Source organism: Penicillium longicatenatum (genome assembly GCF_028827895.1).
Source record: "Penicillium longicatenatum strain IBT 33135 chromosome Unknown contig_3_segment0_segment0, whole genome shotgun sequence".
NCBI classification, from domain to species: domain Eukaryota; kingdom Fungi; phylum Ascomycota; class Eurotiomycetes; order Eurotiales; family Aspergillaceae; genus Penicillium; species Penicillium longicatenatum.
In genome coordinates this window covers 1,034,097-1,056,682 of record NW_026643121.1, presented here as the reverse complement: position 1 = coordinate 1,056,682, position 22,586 = coordinate 1,034,097, and the positions used below count along the sequence as shown (strand labels likewise).

General features: G+C 49.5%; 7 protein-coding genes across 7 annotated transcripts; 1 reads left to right on the top strand and 6 right to left on the bottom strand.

Annotated features, from left to right (window-relative positions):
* Positions 1-1,104: 1,104 nt before the first annotated feature.
* Positions 1,105-2,493, bottom strand: N7484_005751 (glycosyltransferase family 31 protein; the record flags this gene model as incomplete). Its single annotated transcript, XM_057116170.1, has 1 exon — positions 1,105-2,493. One exon carries the CDS (start codon positions 2,491-2,493, stop codon positions 1,105-1,107), a length of 1,389 nt encoding a protein of 462 aa, XP_056972053.1.
* Positions 2,494-5,029: 2,536 nt separating this feature from the next.
* N7484_005750 (signal recognition particle subunit SRP72) lies at positions 5,030-7,145 on the top strand (the record flags this gene model as incomplete). The annotated part of the gene is made up of 4 exons (XM_057116169.1): positions 5,030-5,350; positions 5,420-5,687; positions 5,742-5,886; positions 5,942-7,145. 4 exons carry the CDS (start codon positions 5,030-5,032, stop codon positions 7,143-7,145), a joined length of 1,938 nt encoding a protein of 645 aa, XP_056972052.1.
* Positions 7,146-7,486: 341 nt separating this feature from the next.
* On the bottom strand, positions 7,487-8,884 carry N7484_005749 (Gfo/Idh/MocA family protein; the record flags this gene model as incomplete). Its single annotated transcript, XM_057116168.1, has 1 exon — positions 7,487-8,884. One exon carries the CDS (start codon positions 8,882-8,884, stop codon positions 7,487-7,489), a length of 1,398 nt encoding a protein of 465 aa, XP_056972051.1.
* Positions 8,885-10,590: 1,706 nt separating this feature from the next.
* N7484_005748 (aminophospholipid-translocating P4-type ATPase DNF3) lies at positions 10,591-15,510 on the bottom strand (the record flags this gene model as incomplete). The annotated part of the gene is made up of 1 exon (XM_057116167.1): positions 10,591-15,510. One exon carries the CDS (start codon positions 15,508-15,510, stop codon positions 10,591-10,593), a length of 4,920 nt encoding a protein of 1,639 aa, XP_056972050.1.
* Positions 15,511-16,642: 1,132 nt separating this feature from the next.
* N7484_005747 (vWA domain-containing protein) lies at positions 16,643-18,602 on the bottom strand (the record flags this gene model as incomplete). The annotated part of the gene is made up of 4 exons (XM_057116166.1): positions 16,643-16,990; positions 17,045-17,112; positions 17,169-18,033; positions 18,138-18,602. The coding sequence occupies 4 exons, from the start codon at positions 18,600-18,602 to the stop codon at positions 16,643-16,645; spliced, it is 1,746 nt and encodes a 581-aa protein (XP_056972049.1).
* Positions 18,603-18,819: 217 nt separating this feature from the next.
* On the bottom strand, positions 18,820-19,082 carry N7484_005746 (uncharacterized protein; the record flags this gene model as incomplete). Its single annotated transcript, XM_057116165.1, has 2 exons — positions 18,820-19,023; positions 19,077-19,082. 2 exons carry the CDS (start codon positions 19,080-19,082, stop codon positions 18,820-18,822), a joined length of 210 nt encoding a protein of 69 aa, XP_056972048.1.
* A 2,259-nt stretch (positions 19,083-21,341) lies between these two features.
* Positions 21,342-21,851, bottom strand: N7484_005745 (uncharacterized protein; the record flags this gene model as incomplete). The annotated part of the gene is made up of 2 exons (XM_057116164.1): positions 21,342-21,634; positions 21,695-21,851. Coding segments are annotated over 2 exons (450 nt in total), but the record flags the coding sequence as incomplete, so codon positions are not given.
* Positions 21,852-22,586: the final 735 nt, after the last annotated feature.

Below are 22,586 nucleotides of genomic sequence, written 5' to 3'. Positions count from 1 at the left end.
TGCTATGGAGGGAAGAGAAGAAAGGAAAACAAGAAGAAGCAAGAGACAATCACTGATGTAGGCAACCTGAGAGCATCACATTCACATGACCTCTCAACAGTTTATAAGGAGTGTGATTCTTTCGAACTTAGTCCTTGCAGTCCATCCAATCCGCCTCAGCGTAGCGAAGAAAGACATTGAGATAAAAATCAATAATGATGAAGTACCACCACCTTTTAGATTGTACTCATCTGAGAGGGAAAAGAGAGGAGACAGAAACAATCTAGATTGTAGATGGATGGAGAGAGAAGAAAGGAAGAAGAGAGAGAAGCCCTGATCTATCAACAGGAGCAATCACACGATCTCTGACTGTACTGAATGGCGAGGAAAGGAAAATCCCTGGTGCTACATCCTGAGGTTCTCATCTTATGTGTTTCTAAACATGGCAAGCACGACTACTTGGTCAGGAGGAAGGCACGACATATAAGCTAGGTTTAAACGGCAAACTGTCTCTCAAATCAAAACGGAACTAGATCCAACAACGCGAGTAAAAGAAACCGTAGGAAACTTTCCTATAATGGCATGCATTAACTCGTTTGCCCTCGAGGGAGGTCGACTATCCCGAGGAGAAACATGAAGACCCTAGTCCTTCTATGTTAATTATTTATTATTTTGTAGCATTGAAAGTCTATCCAGATGTTATGCCCCCCATACGAAGGATATTACAGGGTTAATAGTAGGCGATATAAAGATAGCAAAGATCAAGTGTCACTCCTTTGTTTAGAGCGGCATCTAACAACAGGGCATTGGGCCTAGACGAACGGCTTTTAATGAGGCATAGGGGAAAAAAGCATAATCCTTGTCACATTAGGGCGAGTCATCCCCGGCATTAATACCACGGAGACATAAAAAGTGTATAAAGGTGAATCACCGAATCACCAATCTATAAACAAAAATGCAAGATGTGCCCAAGACCCAGCGCCGGACAAATGAAGAAGGGTTGGCCAATTCGCCAAAAGATGACCCAATAGTCATCTGAAATCCGCTGCCCAACGAGCATATGCAAGTACAGTGAATGAAAGAAAATTGAATCAAAAAATCAAAAGATTCATATCCAAACAACACCTACCGTTTTCGCCATGAGAGCTCCAGGATCTCATCGCCTAAATCCGCATCGCGCATGATATACCATTGTCGAACACTGCCGTCCATCTCGACGATGGAGTCTGCGAGCAAATAGCTGACCTTCTCCAAGTCCTTGTGGCGCAATGGGCCGAGTTCGTGAAGGTAGGATTCGGTGTTGGCGCCATTGTGCGGTTCCCACGTCATTTCCATGCTAAGGTCATTCGGTCCTGGAGTCCAGCCGTATTTGACGACAGAGAAGCCGTTGGTCAGCATCCAGCCGTCGCTGAACTTCCATCGGCGGAGGAGACAAGTGGGCCCGCACAGCTCGGAGATGACGCTGAGCTTGGGGATATCGGCCTGGAACCAGGATTTCCAGTGATGCACGGAGAGCGGAAGCTCGCGACCGGACTCAAAGAAGCCGGAGGCATCCTTCATCAGATCGAGCTGATGGAAACGGTGGTCGACCGTCATACGGGTAGTGGTATACTGGTAGATGCAGTTTGCGATGCGACGGTCACCGGTGAAGGTCATTCGCTCACACTCATCGTAGACAGTGGTCAGTTCTGACAGCAGTGGTCGCGACAGTAAGACGCCTGCGCCTCCAAATGCGATTAGGCCGAATGCTGCGATCTGTGGGACACCCTCTGATACTCCGCCGATGTACATGGGTTTGGTGTGGTCATAGGCGGCAAGCGCATCGACGAGTGCGGGCATCGAGGGGAAGAATGTGTCGTCGTCGATGATGATTGACCATTGTGTCGATTCGCGCAAGTTGCTCTCCAACAGGGGAATCAGAGCAAAGTACCTGTGCAGGTAGTCGTCGTCTGCCTCCGTGATATGGAGATTGACCCCCATCGCGTCCGCCTTGGCACGCACACTTTGGACTTGGACACCTGACTCATCGGGCTCGATGAGTGCAAAGATGCGCGTGCGCGTGTACCCAGCCCAGTGCACAAATTGATCTAGGGACTCATTCAACCGCGATGCAGTAGTAGCGACTCCAAAGTCGATGTGTGATGCGTCCGGAACCTTTGGAGGCCTCGGGACTTGAATAGTCAAGGGGGTGTCAACCGAGCAGCGGTCCAGCGCCCCCTCGATCTCATCTGTGTTGGGCTGTTTATATTTCACGTTCAGCATGGGTTGGTCGATCTGCTGGGTCATGGGCAAGTCCTCTGGGGAGAATTCTGCGACAATTTCGCGACGTGTGTATTTGGCCAGTTTGGCAACGCCCATCCTACGCAGCATGTCGTCGTCGGGATTGCATTTCACCCTCGAAGAAATAGTTATGTTCGATTGGGCGTGCAATGGGGAGTTGTGACCACCAGATGACGGCCACAACATGACGGCGAACAATGTGACAGCAAGAAAAAGGATGACGAAGCGCATCATCTTTTTCCAGGCCCAAGAGGCCGGGAAGACCCCTTCCCGTGATTGAAAGATCATCTCTTCTATATTTTTCGCCCTTCTAAGTTGCGCGGAGGAGTTGTTTCGCGGTTCGTGGGGTATTCGGGGATTCAGGGATTCCTATCCTCGTACTCGTAAACAAGAATTCGGGGTAAAATGTTAACGGATGACCATCCGCATTGCGGGGAATGCGCGCAGAAATGCAGCAAGGATCCCACGGAGGGAGAGAGAATATATATGAGGTGGTGGAGAGAAGCAAAAATCGGAATCAACGGGAAGAGAAAGAGACGGCACAGGGGGACGATCATGGTTCCATGGTTCCCCTAAAGAGGCAAGGTCAATTGCCATATTCAACAGGGGTCTTCATGGGGTATGACGTCGTCTAATCACGTGTCCTCGAAATGAATCTGGTCTCTGATAAGGCTGTTTATTCTATGAACCAGGGCGCGGCCAAGCATTTGGACACATAGAGGCCCCAAAGATACCCAGAGCCATCGGGAGTATCCTGGGTGTGGATTGGCGCTTCAGATCTCCTCAACGCTATGCCAAGACTTCCCGAGTCAAAGATGGTCCCTGACTCGCCGTCATGCCGCACGGAGTCTCCACGTCCACGCGTCACCACTACACTGCCCTGCTTTTGTATGGTCTGTGTGGTGCAGATGTATTCCTCTACGAATTAAACCGTGACGGTCATCCGACTTCGGGGAAGGACTTGAATCCCACCGTGTGATATTGTTATGCACCAGAATATGTCAAATTCTTGATAAAGCCGAGAGATTCTTTATCAAGACCCTTGAAATCCTCGGCTTTTACATTAGCCCGACAATCTTATTTGGGAGTTAAATGCCGATCAACCCCTGTCGATGAGCCGTTCGACTTCAGATGCATACTAATGCTGTGGGATTTGACATAGGGTACTATTGCCCCTGGGATTGGACGGATCAAAAACTTTCAGGGTCTACAGTGTTAGTTCAGGGTCTACTCCGTACGGAGTACACTAGTGAAAATGCACTACGCCTAACGTGGTCTGACGGGGCGGATACAATTGGCCCCCAACCTACATAGCCTCCGGAATGAAGCACAGCCTTCTCGCCGATCCAGGGTCAATGACGGGCGAATTCAATAAATTGAAGGGCTCGGCCAAATTGACTCTTGAACATAGCGTTTAGAGATTTGGATACCGACACCTATAATGTATCACTTGAACAGATCACATAGCTGAGTATCCACGCCATTTTTCAATATAGCTTAACCAAAACATGATTGATGAAATTTGCTCTTGCTGAGATTCTTTTTTTTTTTTTTTTTTTTTTTTTTATCTTTTATTTTATTTTTTTTTTTTTTAACTCTGTACCCTTGCCTTGACAGCTTAAAATCCTTCATGCAGTGCCGCCCTAGGAGGCGAGAAGAACCTGTACATGAAGGTAAAGATCTATTGGCTCCACCTATTATTGATCATAACTTGAACAGTGCTTCTTAAATTTCGATCTCAACCAACAAAATATGCGAGTCATACACTTACATAGTGAAAATGCATATCTACAGGCTGCGGCGTACGTCTGATGGAACAAGTTTTGGTTACAGGATTGCAAGCAAAGACACTGAGCTGCCTTGCCAATCAAATATTCAAATCAAACGGTCAAAATTCCTCACAATCCATATGAATCAACTTGCGAAGGTAAAATATACCAATGGGGACCGTAAGTATTTCCCCAAGTGCAGGTCCGGTCGGGTCAACCCAACAACCAACTTTTGGGAAGCATGTACAACTCAGTAATAAAAAGGCTCGCTTCAAAAAGCCTTATTTTAACTCATGACTATAGGGACGTATCGGTTTGAAAGTTTATGTGTAAATGTGGAGGACCCGCCGAGGCATTCACGAAGATTTTAAACCCCTTCAACGATTATCTATATATTGTTAAAACAAAGACTTCTTAAATTTTATCTAAAGCTTATTTCTAGAGGAAGATATAACGTATTTAATAGTACCTGAAGAGGTATGTAGCAGAATTATAGTGAGTAACACTATACGTAAAGATTAATGTGTTAGTATAAAGGGTGACGAGACAACGACTAGTGGCTAGAAAGCTTAGGGTAGATTTTTTTTTTTAGAATATTGATGGGTATTAATAACTGTGCGTAATTATATAGAATTTGCGTAAAATATGGTGGTGTAATGAATTGTTTAGTGAATATGTATAATTGATGGGTAGGCCCAAAGACTGAATTGGGGAAATACTTTTAACTAGATAGTGTAGTTTTATGTCAGGCCGTAAGTTCTGAGTGGCTGCTGATGCCCGTAGGATTACAGCACGTGACATATACGGCGCGGCGTTGAACCCCATGACGCAGGATTTCCAAATGGGGAAACACCATTTCCGCACACTCTGGTCTTGTGGAGGTGGATCAACATATCGAATTGGATTGTCCAGCGCCAAATTCCACTCCCTAGAACATCCCCCCGAGATACCACTGACTCATATCCCACCGACGTCCTCGTTAATCTCCGCGCAACCCCGTTATGGTTGCGCAGTCGCTAAGCTCGCTATTGCAGCGGGCATCGATTGACGATCATGAGGAGGTCCTCCAGTCGTGCAACGCGGCCCTCGCCAAATCCAAATCCGACCTGAACACCCAACACATCAAAGTCATTGCTCTATTGAAACTTGACCGATACGAAGATGCCCTGCGCGTGCTGGAGGCCGGAGGCGATGCTCTGAAGAAGCGGGCGGGCTTGGAACATGCGTATGCGCTGTACAAATGCGCACGACTGGAGGAGGCAATCGCTGCTGTGACTCAATCCGGTACCAGCAGAGGTGCTAGTCACCTTGAGGCTCAAGTGGTATGTCACCCAAAATTTCCATTCTGGACAACTCATCGGTCCGTGCGCTTACACTTGTTTTCGATATAGAGCTACCGTGCTGAGCAATTCCGTCGCGCCGCCGATATCTACGAGAAGCTGTCCAATGAGCCCCATCACGGAGAAGAGAATGATTTGAGCATCAACTCGTGGGCTACCGATGCCCAGCTTCAGTGGAAGGGAGAGGCGGAATACGTGCGCCACGATCGACCATCCAGAGAGGACTTGGAGGCCTTTGAAACAGCTTACAACGCTGCTTGTTTGAATATTGCCAAGGGTGCATTCGCTCAGGGAGAAGTGCTCCTGAACCGGGCTAAGAGTAGGTATTCTGCTGCATTGTATTGTTGAATCTTGAAGTCTAACGTTTGCCTAGATATTTGTCAGACATCAGAAGACCTCTCACCAGAAGAGAAAGTTGCGGAGTTGCTTCCAATTGCAGTACAGTATCTCTATGTCTTGATCCAACAAGGCAAGATGGAAGAGGCCGAGTCGCTCCTCAAGGAAATCTCAGTGGAAGAGTACGTCCAGGCCATGTGAAAGAATCGAGAGATAGAAAGCTAACTATCAATTCAGTATCCCGGAGCTCTCAACTAAGAAAATCGCTCGCAACAACATTGTTCTGGCGCGCCAGACTACAGTTAACCCCTACCTTTTGTATAAGGCTGTCCACGAAACTCCCGAGGCTACAGACAACGACCGGCTGTTCGCTTTCCAGGACAATGCTCTGACGGGCAACTCACACGCTACGGATCTTCTTGTCCAAAAATACGACGGCATGATCCGATCAACAGCCAAGCGCCTCTCAAAAAGCTCTTGCCCTTCCGCCGAGGCCAGCACAAACCTTCTTTCCGTGTATAACGCCGCAGCCCATGCCCAGGGAGAGACCGGCTCCAAGGGCCTGAGGAAGATTCTTCCCTTGCTGGAGCGACGACCCAAGGACCTGGGTCTTCTCCTGACCGTCGTTCAGCTGTACGTCAGCGCTGGCAACACCACTTCCGCCATCACCGCCGTGGAGCGATCACTGAAGACCTTGGAAGAATCCGTTTCCGAAGTCGACCAAGACGCCCGCTTCAACCCTGGCCTACTCAGTGTACTCGTTTCCCTGTACCAGCTTGAGGGCCGCAAACTCCAGGTTCGCTCAATCCTCGCACAAGCTGCTTCCCACTGGCGCAACAAGCCCGAGCCCCCTACCTCCCTCCTGCGTGCTGCCGCAAAGTCTCTCCTCCACTCCGACAGCCCGACAGACCTGGCCACAGCAGGTGACCTGTTCAAATCCCTATACCAACAAGATTCGAGCGACCGTGTCGCTATTGCTGGCTACGTCGCCTCAAAGGCCACCTTGGATTATTCCCAAGTGGAATCTCAACTCGACCATTTGCCGGCCATTAGTGACCTGGTAGCCGACGTCGACATCTCTGCCCTGGAGTCAGCCGGTATCGCGCCCTCAGCCTCATCTGCTGCTGCCGCGGCCGCATTTGCTGGTGCCCGTAAGCGCTCTGCATCGGGCAAGGAGGGCCGTGTTGTGAAGCGCGTACGAAAATCCCGTCTGCCCAAGGACTACGACCCTGCCAAGAAAGCCGACCCTGAACGTTGGCTGCCACTGCGTGACCGATCTTCATACAGACCGAAGGGCCGGAAGGGCAAGCAGCGTGCTGCCGAACGGACACAGGGTGGCGTTGTCAACGAGAAGCTCGGCGAGCCTGCTTCGCAGCCGCAGAATGCTTCTGGGGGAGGAGGCGGTGGTAACAAGAATAAGAAGAAGAAAGGAAAGCGGTAAATGTATTGATTATCTTATCCGGGTTTAACCTTGGGGTACAATACATTGCTGGTTGTAACACACTGATATCTATGGAGTGTATTTGTGCATAGAGATGAGATCAAGAACTCTAAATTGAAGGCGTAATCGCCAACTGCATATCATTGTATCCCTACTATTTGCTATGAACTGTGTACCGACGCCAGTAAAACGACCGAAAGACTTTTAGAATCACGATCCAAGTCTGCTCCGAAGCTCGAATAGAAATCATATGCTGAATCATGGGGTATCCATCCATTACTAACCACAACGAAAGTCAAAACGCTCTCCTGCTATCAAGTCGCGTGAAAGATTCACCATCTTTAACCTAAAGGAGTCCGAATAGTACCACACTGCCGATCATAGTGCTCAAAAATCATATTCAGCAACCGCAGATCCATCAGCGCATCATTAGCCGTCGTCTTGGCCTCAGCTCCAGTTCCAGTCTGATATCCACGATGAAGATACGAGTGCATGGCCAGGAACTCACGCTCATAAGACTCGGCAACAGAGCTCACGTACTCAGTCCTCTTCACGGGAGAACGGTGCACGAATCCATTTCCTTTTGAGACCCCGTTCCCATTCGCAGATCCGTTCCCATTGATGTGCTCATTCTCACTTTCCATCTCCTCCACGATGACCTTCACCTGTCCCTCACTGCCACAAGCTGCCGGCCTGGTCAAGCTGGGCACATCGTATTCCACAGAGATCGTTTTTGTAGCTCCGTAGACAGTCAGATGGGCGTCACTCCGCGGGACAGAGTCCACGCCCGTTTCGTACATGACTGTGAACGGGTGTCCCTCGCCAGAAGGACCACAGATGGATTCAGAATCGGTGTAGTGGAAGATTGTGGAGTAGAATGGATCTGTAATCGCTACGTTGGCGACTGCATCGGGGAAACCAAGTGACTCGCGCATTAGAGAGAGATCGTGACAACCCCTGTTACCCAGGAAGCGACAGAAAGCAATACGGTCCGGGGTAAGGTCTTCAGCACCGAATATATCAGTGAGTAGGGCGTCGAAGTGTTCCGCGCTTGTGATCGGGGTTACCCCGTCAGTGTTGTTGGTAACATTGCCATCGTCGTGTCCCTTGGTAGCGCCATTCTGAACGAGACCATCTCCATATCCATTTGCATTGAGGCTCGATCCGTTTGTGTCATTAACAGAGGGTTCTTGGAGGGTGGAAATGCGCATGGGACCAGAGATATTACGGCACCGCGCATAATACACGCGGTCAAGGCTGGCAAGTTCTTTTTTGAAAACATCCGTGAAACAAGGCGCGTAGCGACGTGCGCAGCCCACGAAGACTTTGGGCGGGTTGTAGATTGTATCGTTGTTTGTGCTGTGGTTTGAGCGCACGTCTAGGCCTTTCGCTGTTGCTTTGCGGATGCAACGTAGACCGTTGATGCTGAGGCTGAGAGGTACCTCGACCATGACGTGTTTGCCAGCCTCCAGAGCGGCGATGGTGTACTGCTCATGGTATTCGAAGGGGAGGAGATTCAGCACCAGGTCCACCTCTGGGTGGGTGAGCAGTTCCTGAGTGGAGGTGGTGCTGTGGGTGATATTGAACTCTTTTTGGCAGTGTTTCGCGACGGTGTCATTTTGGTCGTAGATTATGGTGAGCTTGAAGTGAGTTTTGAGGGAGGCGAGAGTTGGGAGGATGGTTGTTTGGATAGTTTCTGATGCGCCTAGGATACCCAGACGGAGGACTGGGTTCGACATGGTTGCAGTGGAGAGGTGGAAGGGATGATGTGTTTTGGTAGGAGAGTGATGAGAAGGAAGGAAGGAGGAGGAGAGTTCGAGTGAAGCGACGCGTTAAGTGCCCTTGTTAAGTGAAATTTGCAAAGAATGCGCTACGTTGAACTGGGATGAGATGTATAGAAAGTATAAAACAGAGCGGTGCATGAAGTCTAGACCACGTAGACCTAGATTGTAGCGTTGGTAAAGGAAGCGCATCTAATGTATGAGAACATGATTTACAAATAGATTCCTTTGAACACGTCCTGCGAGTGACATCAGTGCCTTCAATCTCTTTGAGGTCAGCAGTTCAGGGGCCAGAACAGTAGCTCGGATGCCGGGTTCCAATCATTGGCGCAATGCACCCATGGTTAGGGCGCACATCTCGGCTTGATGGGGCCGATCCGGCAAATCCGCGGACTCACAGTGGAAAGCTATCCACCTTGCGTCGATCGGGTCACACGTCGTGTTCTTTGAAGGGCGACTTGGTGGGATGCAGGAAGAGTCGGTGAATCATCCATTTCCTTGCTAATCAGATGGAAACCATCAACAGAATTAGATAGAACACCTGTGCAGACTAGTTTAGAACTCTTTTGTTCAGAGTGTGAGCACTCGAGGGAAGGCAAGAGTCGAAGCAATATCATTACAAGCCTAAATAATATACACTGATACATTCTCCTATCCCTATAATCAACGCCATCATAGACAAAGAGTCGACAATCAAGCTCTTCATCGCAACTCCACTAACGCCTCTACTCGATCCTTGACACATCTGACCCCAAGTTAGGCGTGTTTCCTGGGTTCAGCGCATTCTCGATTGACGATTCTCGCGCCAGTCTTGGAATGTAGTTTCGATATTTGTCATTCTATTCTGCATTTGGTGCCGGTCTGAACGCAGTATTCCCAACTTTAGCCAAACCATAGCATTCGTAAATAACATGAAATAAAAAGGAAAGTTCCTTGACGCGAGGGACTGCATGATGGTAGATTGACGGATGGGTATTGCTTGTGAGTCAGAGGGTGGAAATGTGAAAACAGTATTCGGAGGGATTAGGGATGAATGGAAGTGTTTTTACGGGTCTAAAAATCATACTAAACCATTCAGATGGTTGAGTGACCCAACATGGATGCGATACAGATATAGCGACGTAACTATGAGATATGCTCATGCTAAGTTAGCCAAAATACTTACGTAGGTGACTAGTTCAAAGCCGCCGTAGCTGACGTCAGGTCTACATTAGAAAAGCCTCTAAGATTCTTTGGATAAAAATAACTGTATGAACTGTAGTTATCGCTGTCTATATACTCGTACTCCAAAAGATCAACGTAGAATCAACGATGAATCGATTCCAAATAAAGCAGATTTCCAATTGAGTCGGGGTATCTAGGTCTGTCCGCGAGACTGAGCATAAAAGAAAAAAACCCCAACCAAGAGCAATGGCGCAAAAATGAAACATAAACGCCTTTTAGGCCGTGACTTCTTATTCCTCTCCTCGGAAGGGGAGAAATGGGGATATCCAGGATAGATGGATAGTGGTATCAAGTCGGAATGAACCGAGGGAAATAGACGCTCGCTATGAAGGGAGAGATATGATGAAAAGGAAAAGACAAAGAAAGAAAACGAAAAAAAAAACAGCACTGTACATCATATAGACAACGCCGCTCTTAGGAAATGTTCATTCAAGCATGACTTATTTCAGTTGGCCTTTGTGGATTGCACCAAAGCCTTTACTGAATAATTCGTGAATCTCGACAGAGCGGCGCGGGGCACAGGATTCAGAAGGTGAGACAGGTCCAAGACCGACGCTATTCTCGATTGTCTCATGGGCAGTGCTGCCGACCTGGCTAACACTGGCACTACCACTAGAGTAGCCCTCGAGCTCATGTTCCTGAGCAACAGGTTTAGCCTCGGTCATGACACGCGGACGAGCAAGCAACTCCTGGACATGACGCTCACGAGCATCCATCTCCATATTTTCACGGGCAATCTCGACACTGGATTTCTTGGTGCCGTGATCCCAACCCTGCTGGAGTTCCGTGGCTGCTGCTTCTTCGAAACGTCTGCGGATATCGAGGTCTTGCTCGTATTCTTGGAAGATGTCGACATCGGTGGGGAAGAAGAGGGCGCGGAGGGTGCTGACTGTCATTTCGAGCATGATGACTGACGTGGCGGAGACGAAAAGAACGGCCCAGAAAAGGAGATTGTGGCCAACGTGGTGGAGGAAGTTCGAGGGGACGGCGTACACTCCTTTTCCAGAACTGAGCTTGTATTGTTTCGAGAGGATCATGTTCCACAGGAACCAGCCGCCAACGGAGATGATGATGACGATGAGGTTCAGGTAGGTTTTATTGTGGACTTCCAAGACCTGCAGTTTGGTGTTGATGACCACCACACAGGTAGTGAAGGTGAGCAGGCCGAGAGCGAATGTATCGACATCACTGAGGTTGATTTGGATCATTCCGAAAAGGCCGTACATAGTGAAGAAGATGATCACCGCTTCGCAGGCAGCCATGAACGACCAACCGAACCACAATCGAATATTGAAGCCGCCGTTGCGTTGACCCTTGGTGTAGAGTTCCGGTACAGCCAGCAGTGTCGACGCGGCCAGGTCCTTGGTGAAAATGCCCAAGAAGATCACAGCAAGAGAGGTGAAGAGCGTATTAAACATACTCAAACTCCAAGACTCATATAAACTGGTGCCAGTGTACCCGTTCGTGTGCTGGTAAAGCGCCTGGGTCAGGTAAAATAGCATTTCCTTCCAAAAAGTACCAAGAGTGTACTTGCATGCACGCATATAATTCCATCGACCATGAACCAGAAGCAGCTTCTGCAAAAACCGGAACTGTCCAATGGAATAGTCTGAAATGCGCGCTGCCTGGAGGCCCTCTTTACCAGCAATACCGATACCAACATGGGCCTCCTGGATCATGGCGATATCGTTCGCACCGTCTCCAATAGCAAGAGTGATGGCATCGTCGAGATGAGTGCGAATCGTCTTGACAAGGAACGCTTTCTGCTTGGGGCTGGCACGACAACAGATCACCGAGTCTACACGAATAGCCAATTGGAAGAAGCGCTTTCGGACAATTTCGTTCGCTTCGATTGTCGCGAGCGTCTGTCCATCAACAACCACCACAGAATGGGCGACACGACCGCGAAGAATTTCGCTGGTCAAGTCAATGATTGTCTGTTCAACATCACCATTTTGGTGATCAAGGATTGTCAATTTCGAGTAGTCCCGGACTAGACGGCAAGCATGGCCAACGTTAATAGCAGTTTCGCGCTTGTCACCGGTCAACATCCACAACTTGATGTTGGCACGTCGCAGCTTGTCGATGGTCTCCGGAACGCCCTTTTGCAACTTGTCTTCAATGGCAGTAGCGCCCGTCAATTCGAGCTGTTGTTCGATTTGCTCGCCAACCTGTTCGATCTTCTCCTGTCGGTCAATAATACTGGTAGAAGCATCGTGGTATGCAGCCTTCCATGTGTTGTAGGTAGTTTCATCCAAGAATCGATGGCCGTACAAAAGAGTACGCAGTCCATCAGTCGCAAAGTCGTTCAGGTGCTGGAAGCACCGCTCAAAGATGGCGGTCTCGTTTACCACAAGGGCTTCTTCAACAAGATCTTCTTCTTCCTCGCCGTTTGTAGAGCTGCCAGAATCCGAGATAACCGCAGAGTTTCTTCCAATGGACATCTGCGCTGATGGTCGTGGAGAATAATACTCGCTATCAGCTTCACGGTTGGTGATACCACCATCTGTCTCCCGGTCACGCAGCCAAACATCAATGCTAGCACGGAGAGCTGACGTATGCTGACCAGAGACGGAAGAGCGCCGGCGAGTAAAGCTAGGTCGACTGATACTGCTTCGAACACCACTATCTTTCCGGCTGTGATAATCGCTGTTGCGGCGGATGACTTGGTTCGCTTCAGCGGCTTTACGCTTGCTAGTGCGACGCGCGATCTCCTCCGCCTTCTCCTGTGCCAGGTCGGCACGCTTAAGCAAACGCATCAAAGAGGTATCGGCACCCTTGCAGAACACGCATATACGTTGGTCAGGCATGCGGACCACAACCGACATACGCTTCCGTGCACTCGAGAACTCAATGACATCCAGAATCTGGTAAGTCTCATCGCTAGCAGCCTCATCGGGGCCGTTGGGGTATGTGCGGATAGTCAAGTTATTTGGCTGTCGGTCCATCACCAAGTAACCCAATTCTTTAGCCGCCAAAACGAGAGCAAGTTCATCGGGAGAGGCAGCTTGGAAGGTATAATCACCCGCCTCATCTTTTTCAGGAATACAGGTGTGACACAACGCCATAGACAGAATGAACAGCCTGGCTTTTCGAGCAAAGATAGTGTATGGCTTGCGCTGGATGTATTCGATCATCTCGGTGGTGCGGTGAGGAGTAGAGCGGCGCAGCACGTCTGCAGCAGACACATTGGACGGACGGGGCATGCGGGCTTCAGAGATATTGGACTTCCGTCCAATAGCCTTCTTGCCTTTGGCAGTCCGCTTCTTGTGAATGAGTTTCTCGCCTTCACGCGCAGCTTCTTCCTGGAGATCCGAGTCATGTAACCAAGCCGTTCCAGCAACACTAATCTTACGGAAGCGCATGGAGTTATTTGTCAGAGTACCGGTTTTGTCGGAGAAAATGTAGCTGACTTGGCCCAGTTCCTCATTGATAGTGGATGTTCGTGCCTCGAGGGGAGTGTCGGTTTCGGGATCGTACATGTCAATGTCGTTGAGAAGGAACATCTGAACGACCTTCACGATCTCCATACTCACGTACAGCGAGATGGGGATCATAGTATTGAACATGATGAGATAAGAGGTGAAAACTGGACCGTAGGCCACGCTGGCGTTTTTAAGATACCAGGAGTGTTTCTCAACATCCTGCGACCAGAAGCGGTAGGCAACTGTGCACACCACAGACATGATGATGACGATGAGCACAATCAGCATGACGACGCGGTTGACCTTGGCCTGGAGAGCAGGCTGCTTGATTCGGGGGTTCTTGTTGGCGTTCATTCGAATCTTGCATTCCTCGCCGGTATAGATCACCATACCGATAGCGCGATCGGTATTGCGCAGAATGCTTCCACGGTAGACAATCTCGTTGTTTGTCAAGGGCAGCTTCTCCTGCCCGTTGACAGTAACGTGGCCATCGAATTTGTAAAGATCCATATTCGGATCTTCTACGACGAAGTGCAGCTCATTGCGGGTGATGTCTTCCTCAGTGGAGCACACCTTGGCCACCGATTGACACGGCGCCTTGTTCTTCAGGTTGGTCTCTCCATCAAGGGCCATTGTCTCGATGAAGGCTACGCCATTTGGACCGTTGGCATGCAGCAAGGCAATATCGGCGGGGACAGGCTCATCGCGGTGCAGCTTGATGACATCTCCAACTCGAATATCCTGCCACTTGATTTGGACCCAGTCATAGTAGCCATTGGCCACTGCGGTTCCTTCTGTATCTTCCTCTGTGAGTCCATCGGTAGCCCGAAGCACTGACGCATAGCTGTTGTTCTCTTCCTTGTCTAAACGATACCGGCGCCAGTCATCAAACCCTTCTTTACCCATAGAGATACCAACGAAAATCAAGAGCGGAACAATAGTCGTGTAGGTACCAGTGGTACTCAGCCCAGGGATCATTTGCAAGATAGCGATGACCAGGAAGTAGAAATTGGCCAATTTGGTGAACTGCGCGAACAGTTGGCGCGGAAAGAAACTCCAAAAGCTGTAGCGGCTCGATCGAATCCAATTCTCAGTATAAGGTTTCCCCGTGCGCTCATCAAGATAAGTCTCCACCAAAGAGGGGTTCAGATCGATATGGCGGCCATTCTGCGTAGGCGGGATCTCCTTGATGCGCAAAATGAAATGCTGAACCTTCATCAGGAATGCTTCGAAGCGATCTGAGAGTACGGCCATTTCCGCCTTCTTGCTCGACCACTTTTCCTGCGCAATTGTCATGTAGTGATCCTTCTTGAAGCCATGCTCAGAATTCTCCGAGGAGAAATACGTCGAGGCAGCTTCTTTGTCCGATTCGACGGTCGCGGTCGGTGCGACAGTCAAATCATTCTTTTCTTCCACAGGGCTAGGCATCGTCGGCGGTGCAAGAACGGGTCCCTCTTCCCGTACCGGGCTGGTGCCCTTGGCCTCTCCCATCTCTGCTGCGTCCACGTCATCTTGTTCTGGCTGCGATAGAATATTCCTGTTGAAAAGAGACCGGCGCAAAGAGTATCCACGGTTTCGCGACCGTGACCGACCGTTGGAGTCAGTGCCTGGTGGAGATGTCGGAGAGAGTGTGGCGCGGGGATTGGGACCGGTATTAGGGGAGAGTGGGGAGGTGGGCGAGCGAGCTGGTTGTGGGACATTCGGAGGCGCCAGCGCCGTGTTAATTGTTAGGCCGCGAGAGCTGGGGCGTCGGTCGTCGTTGGGGGTGGTTGGCTGCTCTTCGGCGACGGGGCGTTCGAGATCGGTGGAAAATCGCACATGTTGGAAGGAACGGCGACCCACGTCGGACATGGTACGCGACGAAACGAGCGATGGTCGCTGCACAATGTCCTGCGACTGTCGAGAGCCATCGGTTGGCTCGTCATTGTTGGACATGGCGGGGAATGTGAGATCGTGCCTGCGCGAAATCGAAGATCGATTACCTCACAGGGTTTCGATCGGCCTTTTGTCCCCTTCTCCTCTAGATCGTTCTAGGTGTTCTGTTCCCCCGTATCTTGCTAGGAAGGAATTGAGCGAATGTGCGAACTGGAGGTGTTCAAAACATTGGTCATTCTCTCTTTGGTCGCTCTGCTCAGCACATGGCAGAAGAGTTCGATATCGCGGTATATAACGAGGGGTGGCTATAACCGCAGGAACGATAGTCGACGCAAGGAACCAACACAAGGTACTCTTCGGGGTCGATTATTCAAAGGAGAACAGTGTCAACATCGATATTGCGTGAAGAAAATAGCGAAGGCGTGTTGACAAGAGAGGCAACGCAACACCGAATGCGGCAAACCCTCCAAAAGCGGTTTAAGGCCACGCTAAACCAGAGGGAAAGAAAGTAGAAATTAAGTTGAACAGAGGCGAATGGAAAACTGGAGCCTGTCAAAAGTCAGGAAAGTCCAGATTCGTGGTACAGAAGGGATCCACTGCGTGTGCGCAAATGATGGTTGCATCTGCCATGTGCTTGCGACAAAACACAGCCACCAAGTCCTCTCCGCAACCATGGCTCCTGCATCCAGACACTTAGCCAACCAAACCCAGTCTTTAGCGTGGAGCCTAAAACGTTTTTCTAAATTAAAACTTCGGTGGCAAGGCTAAATCTACATGTCCCATGTTCAGCTCTACAGTACGCGTACCTTTTCCCTCTGTACGACTTCTTCGGGCTGGTGGGGTTCCCTTCCGTCATGAATGAGAATTTCCTTGGTTGAAAAGGGGCTGATCGCTACGTTCTTGGGCTTGGGTTGTTGGGAGGGGAACTACTAACTAGTATAGTCACTAGGACAAGTTCGACGGCCTAAGCTAATTAACAGGCGCTCCGTGCGTGCGCCCATTCCCTGCTCAAATTGGAGAACTGATTGCGTGGATTTCCGGTTAAATATAAAGGCTGAAAAAAGGATACTATTTAGCCTCAAATTCCTGCCATTCTATTTGGCCTTACATATTTCCCATGGGCAAATTGTGGGGAAGATGAAAAATTCGAGAACGCGCCAAGAAGAAGCGATAAGTGGATATGACGTCACTCCTAGTAGCGACGCGGTGGTGGCGGATAACCTCCGGCTCCTCCAGCGGATGGATGGCCATAGGGCTGGGGTTGCCCATAAGGAGCTCCACGGTTGGCGCCTGAATACGGAGGCTGCTGCTGCTGGGGAGGGGCCTGGCCATATCCGGGCTGAGGGCTGTAGGAGTTTTGAGGAGGCCCAGACTGGTATCCAGATGGTGGGGCCCCATACCCAGGTTGACCGCCAGGCGGCTGCTGGTTGTATCCACCATAAGGAGCCTGGGGAGGCGGGCCTCCGCCAGCACGTCCAGCAGCTTTCTCGTCCTTGGTGTCATAAGAAGAGTCGATCGCACCGAGCATCAGTTTAGCGCACTATAGGAAACAATCAGTATGTTCTCAGATTCAAGTGAACGGGGTTAAACAAACCCAAAGCTCTCGAGTCAGATGCACCGGAGGGTTGGCACGCGACATCTCGTCCTGCTCAACTTCGAAGTCTGCATTCAAAACGTTAAAATCTGGAAACGGTCACATAGGATCGTGGCACACCTACTCGACGTGCAATCAATCAGGCTACCGATCTGAGGATCCTCATCGAGATCACCCAGGAACTCACGCGCCCGTTGGTCATTGCCCACCTGCGAAAACTGGAAAGAAACTGCACCACGGCCGTAACGAGTGCGCGAAGTCTCGTCAACCGCATGACGGATGGCATCGTTCACACTGCTGTGAGGCTCCCCGGCGGGCTGACCGTCAGTGATGGTAATGACCAGCACTGGTTTATCAAGACGGCCTGCGCGGGCAGGGCCGACGATCATAGGGTCGATGACCTTGCTCTTCAAGCTGGTACCAAGGGGCGTCAATCCCGAGAACCGAACACGAGAAACCAGCGCATTGACGTCGTTGGCATTGCGAATTCCATCCCCCATCTCTGGGGAGTTCATGAATCGCACCGAGATACCATCCTCGTCAAAGGTGGCGGCCGCAGTAGCTACGATCCCAAGAATTTGGCGCAGCTGATCTTTCCGCAGTCCCTTCTCTTCAAACTCGATAGATCCGCTATCATCCACATATAGAATGACATCGAACAGCGCCAGCTTCATCACGTCCGTAGCCACCTCCATAGGCACATTCCATTCGTGGATCAGATTCTGCAACTTAGCTGGCGCATTGCTGGCCAGTGACTGCACCAGTCGGTCCAAACGTTCGGGTGGGTAGAAGCTCTGGAGATTCTTCTCCTGGATGGTGGAGATCAACAGCTGACGATAAGCTGCGACCTGTTGTTGGGTAGGTGGGGCAGCCTGCTGAGGGGGACCACCACCGGGCGCACCATACTGTCCAGGTGGTCCCGGGGAAGGTCCAGGGCGGCCCTGGCCACCGGGATACGGAGCTCCCTGAGGTGGGTAAGGTCCTTGATTCTATTTTCAGTCAGCACTAATCTTGAAGGCATATTCCTTGGAGACTTCAACGCAGAAACACGTAAGCACAACGTAGCACAAGATACATGGGGGCTGATATGTACATAGGCAGGCTGTTGTCCAGGGTAGGCTTGTTGCTGTCCAGGGTATGGTGGCTGTTGTCCGGAATAGGCCTGTTGCTGTCCAGAGTATGGTTGTTGTTGTCCAGGGTAGGGCGGTTGCTGTCCAGGATAGGAAGGTTGTTGTTGGTCGCGCAAAGGGGGAGCCTGCTGCACTGGCTGTTGTGGTTGCTGCCCCAAGTATGGAGACTGTTGTCCCGGATATTGGGATTGTTGTCCAGGGTACGGCGATCCCGAAGATCCGTAGGGTTGGCCTGTAGGCGGCGGCGGCGGAGGACGTGCATAGCCGCCCTGCTGAGGGGATGCGGGGTAGGGGGAAGCTTGCTGCGGAGGTGGCCTTGAATAGGGGGTCGCAGCCGGGGAAGGGGCATGATAAGGCTGATGTTGTTGAGCTGGTGAGCCGCCGTACGTAGGGTATCCAGGACCCTGTCGGTAGTAGGGGTCCGACATGGTGGGAGTTGGGATCCCGGAAAGCGCGTGGAGGGGTAAACTCGAAAAAAGACCAAAAGAACCGAAATCGAAAAAGTGATAGGGGAGGTGCAAGAGGAAGAATAAAATCACAAAACAATGCTTACCGATCCCTGATTTGGAGGTGGGGATCCTGCATAAGCCTGGTACTGCGGTTGTTGGGGTTGTTGTTGTTGCGACTGGTTTTTCTTCGGTCAGTTCACTGTAAACATTGCATGACGTCGAGTTCATCGCAGCTGATCAGACTTACGTATCCACCAGGCCGCAGCGCTGCAGGCGGCCCCCCAGTGTATCCAGCTGGCGGTGCACCACCGTAGGTGCCTTGGTTGCTAGGCATATTTTGACCTTGACCTTGGGGGTTTTGGGTCTGACTGTTCTGGGTCGCGGCAATTTTGGAGGCGAACTGAATATGAAGGTCAGGGCTGTAGTTGTTCGGGAGGAAAAGGCCACACTTACACCCATGTCTGAGAAGAAGAGTAGGTAGTTGTAGAGGTGAAAAAGATCAAGTCAGCAGATGACGAAATTAAATGACGTGCCCAGACTGGACAGGGCTGAAGTTGAGGCTGTGTAGTAGTTGATGTGGGGTACACAACCAGTTGGTCATGCAATCCACATGTAGTTCACTGATTATACCATATTGTTGTATAATCTGTTGATTTCTTTTAGGTCAGTCCTTCAGGTAACTAATAAATCAAAACCATCCCCGAGAAGTTTTCTGGCTTCAATGCGCCCCATCAACTCGGTAAACAATATCCCATCCACCAAAAAGACTAGAGTCTATCTATACAAGAATTCTCGGCTGACTGAGCAACCCGAGATCATTACACATCTCACGGCTACGTCGCTTCAACTATCCCGCATCTAGTTTGGGGTCGGTTGACCACGCAATAGGTTTAGTATGTCATGCTTCAATATGTTTTAAGCCCCTGTGAAAGCATTTTTCACCATCTTTACTCCTATCATTTTATTGCCGATTCTAAAGCTACAACATATATTTCTGATCAAATTACACAATGCCAATGCCTCGAATTACGATGAACCAGTCCGTTCTAGTCACCACTGCTCTTCTGATGGGTTTGTCAACCTTTTTTGTCTACCACAATCCGTCCGGATTTGACCTCGATGATGAACGGTGCAAAATGCAAAATAGAATGTCAAACATTGAGACCAAAATGGCGAGGCCTAAAAGCGCTGATCAAGAATAAGTTGGGTCCATCGCAAGAAGACCTTTAATTTGGTTTGCCACCCCTGGCCGTCGAGGACCATTCCAAGGTTGACTGTGGCGTTACGGAGTCGGAATGGAGAAATCGAGTGCCCAGGTGTTTCCCGACTTGATGTATATGGTTTCTTCCTTTGTGAGGAGAGACTGTACAGGTGGTATATCTTAGCTTTGGAAATACAACTCGTGATGGAAAATTGTTTTGACTCTTACTGCATACTTTGTAAACCATATCCCAAGTAAACTCCATAGCTGTACCTCATAAGACTCTTTTTGTACATGGAAACTTTTCAACATAGGCAAGAAAACATGAGACTCCGAGGTCAGCATCACATGGATCAAGCACAGTAATAGCCCATATGTTCAAGTCTTGGGGTAGCCTAGTGTGAGGAATTAGGTACTTTGGGTGTACCCAATACTACCACGCTGAACTGATTCTAGTCTCTTGTTGTTCAGGGTTCATTGCGTTTGGTCTACCTAGAGTATCCTTATCCTAGATGATCAGTGGAAGTGAAAAGGCCAACGCCTTCCACCTCATGGTGACTTTGCTATACCCAAGCCGCATCCAGTTTGGATCGATCAGCTACGCAATTGGTTTAGTGCGATTATCTTACTTCCCATCATACATTTCTGTATTTTGTAAAGCTCGCCCGTGAAAGTATTTTTCTCATCTCTACTCCCTTTGAACATTTGATTTTGAAGTTCAAAAGTACAGTCGATTTGCATTACTAGAGGCAATGCACAATGCCAATCCACCAAGCTACTGTCGCTGCACGGTCCATTGCGCAGCCGGGGCTTATTCTACTAGGCCTTTCGATGGCCCTTGGAAACTATTTGAAATGGCGAAACCAGAGAAGCGCGGGTCTCGAGTGGCGCGAAATAAATAATCGAATGGCAGTTATTGAAAATGAGCTGACGACGCCAAAAGCTGTGAATCGAGATTGAGCTGAGTCTCGCAAAGAAAACCCTACCACGGGTTCCAATCTGTCTGACCATGATATTTATTCTTATGGCGCTCTGAGGCTAAGGAAGTCGTGAGGAAGAGCTTGGTAATTTTCCGACTTCGTTGTGATTCTTTTTGTCCTGGAAAGCACTATTCTGTTGCGGTATTGATAGTACTAGTATGTTTTCGTTCAGAAATTTGGACTTGTATCGCTATACGGTCACATCACCTTGACACTTACTTTATTATACTAGTTTCCTTCTCTCCTTCGTTTGGAATGATTTTCACACAGGCTTCCACAATGAATAGACATGCGAGGCATATTTTCGTCGTTTGTCATTTTTGAAGAGAAAAACAGGCGAAGGAGAAAAACACGCCCGCTCACAATGTACTCATTCAACAAGCATATCCCTGCTTTAGGATCCATACACACCAGGGATAGACCATCCAATTTTGGGTTATGGCTGCCCTAATTCAATCAGGGCTCTCATGCAAAAAGTTGTTGCCTCAGCCTTCGTCCAGCCTGGTTTCCCAATACTAACCACACTCCCCGTGGCCATCAGTGTGATCTAATACAGAAACCATCTTTGAGGGCCTTTGTAGGATAAAATTTGACATGCTCGTCGTCAAAATCGATGCTTCCGTAGGCGGGGAGTTCAGTTTGACTACCTTCTTCAGCTGCTCGTACACAGCCTCGATAAATCGGATTCGCTGGTTCACTATCATGAACGACTATTTCTTCCAGACTGACACCCCGCCTGCATGTTCGGTGGTGATATACTCGCTTCCAATGGGAGTTGAGACATCGGCGCTCCAATCCAGCATCTGTGAGATGGGAATGTTTGTTAGTTACTGAACTTGAGAGAATAAGTGTTTATCATGTCAAAATTGGTGCGAGTGGGCATGTCCTACGGTACTTGAATGGGTATGTCCTAAGGCACTTAATACAAGCAATCTCAGATGCTGTGGTGAGTTTTGCCGGGCCGGCAACTCTGAATGGTAGTTTGGCTACAAGTCGCCAGTTGTCGTTGAAGGTGAAGATAAAGGCTCGGTTAGAGCAGCCTTTTATCTTTTCACAATTAAGTAGATATTATTTTCCAGATAGCTCGAGAATTTTGGAGCACATTGCTTCGAAATCGAAATCAATGAAGCGTATGAGCAGGCCCATGTTTCTCACTTCGGAGCCAGCGACCGCTGTCGTAACTGTGAAAATCGAGGCCTTCTTGGTATGAGCTAGTTCTATGGAATTTTGTTTGATGTAGCTGACCCTTCTTCCATGCTGGGCTTGAATTGGAATTTATTGAGAACGTTGCAGAGCAAAGTTTGGACCTAGAACCAAAGTGCCTTGGTGGATGCAACGCTAACTTAGACCCGAGGTTGGAGTCTAGCTCCCATGGTGAACATGGAGCAATATGTTCAGGAGGGAAAGACTCGTGAGGAATTGAGGGATAATGTAGAACCAACCGGCGTCAAGACCAGACCTCATTGAAACATCCTCAATGCTAGGGGCGTTTTACAGCTTAGTCTACAAGACCTGGAATTAAGGCAAGATGTATGATAAGGCGTTCGAATGCATCGATCAAGGCTCAGGTGTGGACAGCCCGAAACGCCAAATTAAACAAGCTTGGAAAGGTCCCTGTCGCAACAAGGTTCTCTGAATTGCCAATTGCAGAAATGAAATCAAAACAACGGATCATAGAACGCTCTCTACTGGTGGAAAGAGAAAATATTTCAAGCCAAGGCTCGTCAATTCCGAAGACAGCCTGGAAAGAGATCATACCCAGCATGACGATCATTTATATAC